Below are 8,829 nucleotides of genomic sequence, written 5' to 3' on the forward strand. Positions count from 1 at the left end.
TCACTGGGCTGGAATCTGCCTATATTTTTTAAAAAAAAAATTTGATCCTTCTTTAATTATTTCTTCCCTACTTAATTTAGTTTTATACTAATTAATGTAGTATTTACTTGTCCATAAATAGTGAATTCAATGACGTGAGATGCTAACAAAAAGAGGGACATTGCTAATGAATGTTATTGTTATCGAGATTTTGGATATTCATTTATGCAATTAAATATTTTACATTTTTTGTATTAATTGGCGCCTCAATTCAAAAAGGCGAGCGCCTCGCCGCTCGCCTTGCCGCGTGGCGAGGCAGGCCCTTGTCGCCTTTTGTCGCCTCTCGCCGTCCAAAACACTGCCTTGACTAGCCAGAATTATGCAGCAGGCCTTCCAAATCCAACACACAAACTTCTGAAGTTCTACAAAAACCAACTATCCTGGTTGAAAGAAAAATCAGCCCAGCTTGTAGGATCTGATCCCTATCCTTTGTGGATTGGAATTTGAATATGAAATATCTCTGTGGGTGCAAGGTTAAGAACATAACTGCTGAACTTTCTTAATTATGTTAGGTTCTGTTTTTCATTTTCTGCACAGCTCCATAACTGCACAAACTTTGTTTTAAAATTGTCTGGATATATTGATGTCAGCTTCTCTGTTTGACCATTTTCTGCCCAGTTCATCCAGAACGTGCCCATTTTCTGTTCTACTATTGCTGCAAAGTTGTTTTACTAAATAGTATGTAGTTATGGTTCTTCAAAATACATGTTGGATCTTGATTAATGTATCTGGAAGTTTTTCTAATAGTTTTTTCTTATTTCTTGCAGCTTTTGTAGATGCTTCTGGATATCACTCGACAAAGACTTAACATTAAGTTTTCTACCCAACTTTTGTTCATTCTTCAGTGAAGATACAAGTTTAGAAGATGCACTAACTCATTAATATTAGTTTGCTACAAATATTATGCAAAATCTTGAATGTTATATATGTTTTTTCGTTAATTAAGCAAATATTGAAACTAATATCATGGGATATTAACACATTTATTGTAATCAATCACACTCTTTATTTCTATCGTCCTGCCCCCACTCTCTATATAATCTTTTTTATGTATCCAGATTTTTAGTAGTAATTAATTTGATATTTGTTGATGAGTATAGATTCTTGTGATATCAATGGTTGTAAGATCAGTGGTGGTCAATTAGAGACAAAAACTATTGATTGTCTCTAAAGGTCAATCTACGACCAAAATTGTTGCTCGTCTCTAATGAATAAGCTAGGACTAGAAATAATACTTGTCTGTAAAGCTATTTTAGGACCAGGTTGTTGTTCGTCTTTAAAAGTTCTCTAGGACCAGTTCGTTATGGTCGCTACAGCTATACTAGGAGCAGATTGTTAATGGTCTCTAACACTATTTAAGGACCAAGTCACACTCGTCTCTAATGATTTATTAGGACCAGGTTGCGGAAGGTCGCAAAAGAGGTTTAACGACCTATATGCCAGGATATCATTGGCCTATTTGAGACTAGATATGTAATCTCTAAAGGGATTTCACGACCAGAAAATTTTCTCGTCTCAAAAACCATTCAGGGACCAGTTTTTTGAACTCGTCGTTATTGACCAGTGGCGACGGCAATATCTGGGACGGGTGACGACCAGATTTTTCTGGTCTCAATTGCGCTTTTGGGACCAGATTTGCACTTTCAGGGACTAGATTTCCCTTCCTTGGAGACTGTTTTTCTTGTAGTGTAACAAAGACAGACCCTGTGTTGAGAGTGATTTCCGACGTACCCAAGTTTGCATATTGGTATTCATAGTATCTGGTATCTAAAAGGGAAATACGCGCCACAACGGGTTGGCCTTTTCTTCTGTGATATGTCAACACAACTCTAACAACACCAAAATGGATATGGGTAAAACCTAGGCTTTTCCACTGTCACGGAAAATCCTCTAGTATTTGCAAAGTGATGAACTGTTCCTCTTGATTTGCAAGAATAGGGTGCTGGTCAAATTTAGTCGCAACAACAAATTCCTTGACTCCTTTCGGCTCTTTTGGACCAAGGAGCAGATTTGCATCCAAGAATTACAAGACTTTTTTACAAAGGCAGAATATGGGTTTAACAGTGGTAGATATGTGGACGATATTTTATTTTCTGGGGGTCACACATCTACTTCATAAAGGTAGTCGTATTTGCACGACAACGTTTTACTCAAAGTAGGAGACATGTTTACCTTGGCTAAGGATTTACATGAACTAGACGTCGACGGGAAAGACACAATTTTACAAGAAGTGGAAGACGATGGTAAAGACTCTGAAATAGACATATTTTTGTTGTTTTTTGACAATAAAGACTCAAACATATATTTGTTCTAAAATCTAAGAAAAGACACAAGTTATTTGTTCTGAAGTATAAGGAAAAACACTACAACTAATATATGAAAAAAACTATGGACATACCTTATATAACTACGAACGTTTGAAAGATTATAACAAAATATAAAAGGTACTATAATTAATATATGAAGAGAGTATAAACAAAGTTTATGAATATACATACTTTTCAGGACTAAAGGTTCTAACAAAAGTAAAAGACTAAATAAATAAAAGTTGGTGGTAAAAACACCAGAAATAGACCTTATGCGAAACCTTGCTCCTCCTTCCGGAGAGGACGGTCTGGCCCTGATACCAAATAAGGAGGTAGATAGGCTGAGGCACGAGAAGTAACACATGGAGCAAGCCGCTCTCGGGTGAATAGAGTATTCAGAACAATGAGCCTCCTCCAATATCATGCGCACCCAACCACCCACTCTAGGCACACAAATATGACCATTAATCCTCAAAACTCCCTCGAGATCAAGAGAAGTCGACTTAGCTCTACCTTACTTTGTCCTGAATCGCTCTCAACTTGTCATCCTCAAACTGGTGGGCAGGAATCTGATCCATCAAATTAGACCTAGCCTCAACAAAGGCTAAAACACGATGAGGTGTAAAAATATCAAGTCGAACCAACTGTCTAGCCAATGACTGAACCTCTGAGGCCAAAGGTTCTCCTCCAACTTAAGAAAGACTAAGCTACCCATTTAGGAGTGTCTTCCAACTCAAAGCATCCGATATATATTAGGAACTAAACTATGATACACTTTATTCTAAAATATTGATATATTAACATTTTTAATAATTATTTTAAGGATTTGACTAATTAGCTACTTTTTCCAATAAAAATAGGGGCCAATAAGGTATAATTGAATAATGGGCTTAAATTCTATATAGTGGGCTTTAGGTGAGAAGCAACAAAAGAATAATGGGCTGCATGTAGCATGATTTAACTGCAGGCTGTATCCTTTCATATGGAATTGTAGGGTTAGTTGCCGCTGCTAGGTCGTCTTCTTCAATCGTTTTTACTTCCTTAACTCGTCAAAATGGTAATATTTCTTTTACTCTACAAATAAATTCAGATTAGATAATTTTATGTAGTTCGTTTGCGTTACTTGTTATGGTTTTGTTAACATGTTTACAAGTTTGAACTGGGCGAGGTGATTGGCGAAGCTGAATATATAGAACTTTCATTCTTAATGATAATTCAGTATCCCCTTACTAGTTTAATTGATTGAAAAGGAAATGTGGCTGGAAGTGGATCTTGGAATTTTTTTAAATTTCTTTTGGTGATTGTACTGGAAATGAACTTTGACATTCAGAACCTATAAGAAGGATTCGTCAGTAGCATTGGTTGCTCACCTACTGCTTGACTCGGTAAATCTAATTACTTGGTTTGGTTTCATTGCTCTCATTTCTGCAGAACACTACTCTTCCTCTTCATAATCTTATATCTATCTTGTTTTATTTTTTTTTTTCTAAAATTGGTTAACACTCTCTAAGACATATATATATATATATAGCCTTAATCTTTCAAAATTTTCAAGTTTGTCACATTGGAAATTCCTAATTTATTTAGCTTCTCGAAATCCTGGATAGTCATTTTAGCTTGTTAAATAACATTTTCTTCATGTGTAGACCAAGAGGACCAAGAAGGCTGGTATTGTCGGCAAGTATGGTATGTGTCTAATTATTTGCTAAGAAAACATGAAGTGATGCATTTAGCAAACTTCAAGATGTTTATAGCAGAATATGAATGAAACTTTCAATTTGAAGTTCAGCTTCTGCCCATGTAGATTAGTCATTCTACACCTAATACATGTCTTTTAATAACCTTACAGGTACCCGTTATGGGGCTAGTTTGAGGAAGCAGATTAAGAAGATGGAGGTCAGTCAGCACAGCAAGTATTTTTGTGAGTTCTGTGGGAAGGTATACCAGCATAGACCATGTGTTTCATCATTGCATTGGTAATAATGTTAATTAGATATTGGCATTGTAATGTATGTAGTATGCCGTGAAGAGGAAGGCTGTTGGTATTTGGGGCTGCAAAGATTGTGGTAAAGTCAAAGCAGGGGGTGCCTATACGCTCAAGTAAATTTTCATCTCAACCATTTGCTTTTCTGTTTCCTGTGTTACGCAAAGTACTAATGACTTGTTCCCTTGTTTGGCAGCACTGCAAGTGCTGTCACTGTTAGGAGCACCATTCGAAGGCTAAGGGAGCAGACAGAGAGCTAGACACTGGAATCTGAATGTCTTATGCAAGTTGAATGTTTGATTATGCTTTGCTTATATGTACTCATGTTTCAACTCAAATTGCTTACATCTGGATCCTTTCCAGCATAGTTACATGTCTGGTCTTTCAAGAAAATTCTAAATCTGGTTATTATGCACAAAATAGTTCTGATTGACGAACCTCCAATATATTCAGTAGTTAAAAGTAATTATTACATAGTATCTCCTACTGACTGTCAAATCATATGTTAGAAAACAAAAAGTACGATTTGAGTATGTTTAAATCCTCAACCCACACCCAAAGAAGAATCATCCAAACATAAGCAAGCAATTATACAGCTACATAACTTTAGTCAGACATAATAAAGACGAGGCTTTCTATTTCCTTTTATGACTTCAACTGATTCTCAGCAGTGCTAGTACACATGAGAAGACTGGTAGGGTTGAGGTTCTCTCTGGACAGCAAAACCTCATATTCTACAACTTAGCTGAATTTACAAAACATATGAATGAAAAAGGTAAGCCGGCAGGTAATGTCATCCACTTTCTTAGCAAGGGGTTGAACCGTAATGCAGCAGCTTGGAGAATGCACAACTTAGACAAGGCAAAAATCCAAGAGACAATACAACTAGCTTCTGCATGGGGCATGATAGGGAAATCACAAAAGTGATTGAACGGAGAACAATAATTTAAGGACTAATCCCCTTTGCAGCTGTCTGTGAAAAAGGATGAACACTTTATGGCTTGAATTGAAACAATTCCATCAGTAGAACATTGCAAGGTCATCACTATTCCTGCGATGATGATGCATCTGCTTTTGCACAGCTTTCACTGCAGCTACTCTAGCTGCATTGGCTGCTTTGTTGGCTGCTGAAACTGCCCTGTTCACTCTCTCATCAACCTTAGCCACATCATAGGCCCTTTCTGCTGCTCGACGTGCTTCCTGGTTAAAATATGGAAAAGCATTCAGTGTTTGGACAAATTAAACCTGCATTTTTCTCTTCCCACCTAACTGTCAGATTGAGAATCAAACTGACTCGGATAAGTCGTGTCATCGCATAGTACATGACATTGAGAAGTTTGAATTCTGCAGGAGTACTAATAGCAAGTTTGGCGAAGCTTCTAATCAAAGCTGATTTTGAAAAGTCCTTTATGAAAAAGAGTTGTCCAAAAAAAAGTACCTTTGGTGAGGAGCAATTTATGTTTGGCTAGTCAAATTAAAAATTACTTCTGAGCAGCAATTAGAGTTGGGCCAAATCTTTAAAAGTGCTTCTACATGTATTTTAAAAAAAAGTTTTTCTTTTCAAATGTGCTTTTGAGAAAAGCTATTTTTTAGCTTATGAAAACCAATTTCTCCTACTCTCCAAATTACTTATTTTCTCCTACTGAAAACTTGGCCAAAGACCAAACTTTTAAAAAATAAGTGTTTTTGGCCTCCCAAAAGCTTGACCAAACAGGCTATAATTATGTTAGTATATAATCCTTTATAAGCCAACTCAAGTACTACTTAAGGAAACGAGTCTATGACACTCTGTATCATGGGCTGGAGAAGTAGATCTATCTGAGTAGCCTAGAAAATAAATATCCTGTTTCTATATCAATAACTTCAGATGTAATAACTAGTTTTTAAAAGATAAACCAATAATTCACCTGTACAGCATTTAGCACTTTGGAATGGTAAACAGCAACAGGAGATACAGGATAGGAGTTGTTCTGTGTACTTGGAATGTCAAGGACCCCATTTTGCCAATGACCAGACTGGGTTTCCCCGTTTCTAAAAGTATACATCCCAAGCCCTTGTCTCCTTCCCTCATGCCAGGCTCCTTCATACCGATGCCCATTTGCAAAAACATATACTCCGAAACCATGCATCTTATCAGCAAAATATTCCCCAGCATAATTATCTCCATTCCTATATTGAAAAGTAAAAACCAAGTCAATGGCAGGAAATATAAATAAAACATGTAAGCCAATAGCTTCATTGTCATTTCATCATCGCACCAGTTAACAGAGCATGCTTTGTACTGCAAAAATGAAGGACCCGTCAGGTAAAAACTATGCCCAAGTATCAGTTATTCTTGTTTCGAACTTTTTGGTGATAAATATGAGTCACAGTACCAAGTATCATCGCCATTACAACCAATATCTTTCACCAATGAAATGCTATTTTTCGAGAACCCTGCACTAACTCAGATATAGGCGTACAGCCACAGTCCATAACAAATTTTTAAAGCACACAAACATTAAAATGGGAAAGAAGCTCTTCGTGATAATTATGATGTTCAACTGACCACTTCATCCTGTCTACTTGATCCAAATAAGTTACCTGGTACATGGATCTCTAGACTCACAAAATGGAAATAATTGTAAAAAAATGAGGATATAAATGTTTCTCTGGTATTAACTTCCAAACGATACAGCTGTATCACTTTTTCAGTGCTTTTTAGTTTCAGGTGCTATAAGTGATTAGAAATTTGCTTAACTTATATGAAGTATGGGCAATGTGCCTTCACAAAACGCCACCACCAAACTCCCACAACACCCAAAAAAATTTGAAAAAATAAAAAGTGGGATTTAGCAATTCATATGAGGCAAGCAATTTACCTCCTAGGCTGATAATTTAAACTAATATATAAATGAAGTAGCTGGGGTAGCAAACTCAAAGGAAGTTCACCAATCTTTTATAATAAAGCTATGCCAACGAATTGCTATTCCAATCATATTTTGAAATAGTCACGCTCTTCTCGTCTTGACTTGGTCGATTTTATATCTTCTACAACCATACGTGCAATACTCTGAGATGATCCATCAGCAATTAGTTTCTCTAACGTTTGTAAAATCTAATTATCAACCAATCATACAAAACCGTCAATATCAGTGATCTTATTGGCTGTTATGCCCATAGCATAAATCTCAACGGAATGTAGTCAGTATATCTATGCATATCTTCTCCCAATCAGTCTCCAAATTACAATCTTAATATAATCCGAAAGTTTGCAATAGAGAGCAAAATCATCCAAACTATCTAGACAGCCAATCAACCCATGATTCAAGACCTAGTTCTGCCATTTTAGCAAATTTTATGCAGAGTCAGCAGATAAACTATTCTGAAACATAGGCTTATATGTTCTCTTGAAAATGCCCATAAAATTCTGTCTCACTTGCAGAAGATTGACTCCTGACATTCCACAACCAAGGGAACTGGATTCCATTGTCAAGATACTAGTGCCAATGAAGCTTTATATCATTTTACAATCAGTTAACCTCAGTCATCAAATTTAATTAACCACCAAGTTACCTTTTTACTGGTGGAAATCATTAAGAATTTTTTTCAAGATAGTATCACATTTGAGCATGATTGTATACTTTACTAGTCATTTCTTCCAACTGACGTCAAAATTATGCAAGGTCACACAGGAAGAAGTGGAATGGCAAGAAATGTACTTCAGCAGAAACAAAGATGCTCCACAATTCACATAAATTAAGACACTATAGCTGGTGGGGGATAACTGCTTCCCAAGATTCACTACATCTGATTCTAGTGTCAGTACTAATCAGCAACCCCTCAAAAAGAATTTTTTTTGAAAGGGAATACTCCTGCTACAGAAAAGGACCGTCTTTATGACAAAAAAATGACTACATGGAGATGAGATATAAAAAAATAAGGAGAGAGGCACATATTGATTGTTGTTGAATCATCCAGTACCCTGGAACTGGGGAAAGCTGGACAGAAGGTAAAGGGAGCGGACTCAACTTGTTGCTCATAAGATAAGTTATTAACTAATTAGGTCGGACATAAGAAAAATGGGACAATAACTGTTCTTTTTGTCTACTCCGAAGTAAACACATAAGGTTGGCTCTCGTTCAGTTGTACCAATATGATCGCTTAACTATTCTCCTACTGTTTTAAAATAAACTGCATCCTTCTACATACAATCAAAAGTCTTCCAGTTCTTACAGAAGCTCTTTATTACCGGCAATCAAGTAGTACAATAAACTTATCTTATCTTATAGCCCAGCACAGAGGGTCGCCTTTTAAATTTAATTAGTTCAGAGAAGGATAAAGATGGAAATAGAAATTTATATAGTGACATCTAGTAGATAAATGCTACCCTTCCTTTGAGACATAAAGCAACATGCTTAACGAATATTTTCACCATCCTCTAACCATGATAATAAGTATTTCAAGAAGGCCACATACTTTGCTTTATATAAGATATATATATATATATATATATATATA

At 36.2% G+C, this 8,829-nt stretch overlaps 2 protein-coding genes across 2 annotated transcripts in view; one reads left to right on the forward strand and one right to left on the reverse strand.

Moving 5' to 3' along the window:
- The first annotated feature begins 3,289 nt into the window (after nucleotides 1-3,289).
- On the forward strand, nucleotides 3,290-4,763 carry LOC102581050 (60S ribosomal protein L37a). The gene is made up of 5 exons (XM_006345292.2): nucleotides 3,290-3,402; nucleotides 3,992-4,031; nucleotides 4,195-4,283; nucleotides 4,363-4,445; nucleotides 4,526-4,763. Exons 1-5 carry the CDS (start codon nucleotides 3,400-3,402, stop codon nucleotides 4,587-4,589), a joined length of 279 nt encoding a protein of 92 aa, XP_006345354.1. The 5' UTR covers nucleotides 3,290-3,399; the 3' UTR covers nucleotides 4,590-4,763.
- Nucleotides 4,764-4,860: 97 nt separating this feature from the next.
- Nucleotides 4,861-8,829, reverse strand: part of LOC102580713 (uncharacterized) — a 6,460-nt gene continuing 2,491 nt past the window's right edge. The window contains exons 2-3 of the mRNA XM_006345291.2: nucleotides 6,237-6,498; nucleotides 4,861-5,529 (exon numbers count right to left, since the gene is read on the reverse strand). Coding sequence (XP_006345353.1) covers nucleotides 5,350-5,529; nucleotides 6,237-6,498 — 442 coding nt within the window. The 3' untranslated portion in view covers nucleotides 4,861-5,349. The remainder of the gene's footprint in view (nucleotides 5,530-6,236; nucleotides 6,499-8,829) is intronic.

This window comes from Solanum tuberosum, unplaced genomic scaffold (genome assembly GCF_000226075.1).
Source record: "Solanum tuberosum cultivar DM 1-3 516 R44 unplaced genomic scaffold, SolTub_3.0 scf00061, whole genome shotgun sequence".
Taxonomy (NCBI): Eukaryota; Viridiplantae; Streptophyta; class Magnoliopsida; order Solanales; family Solanaceae; genus Solanum; species Solanum tuberosum.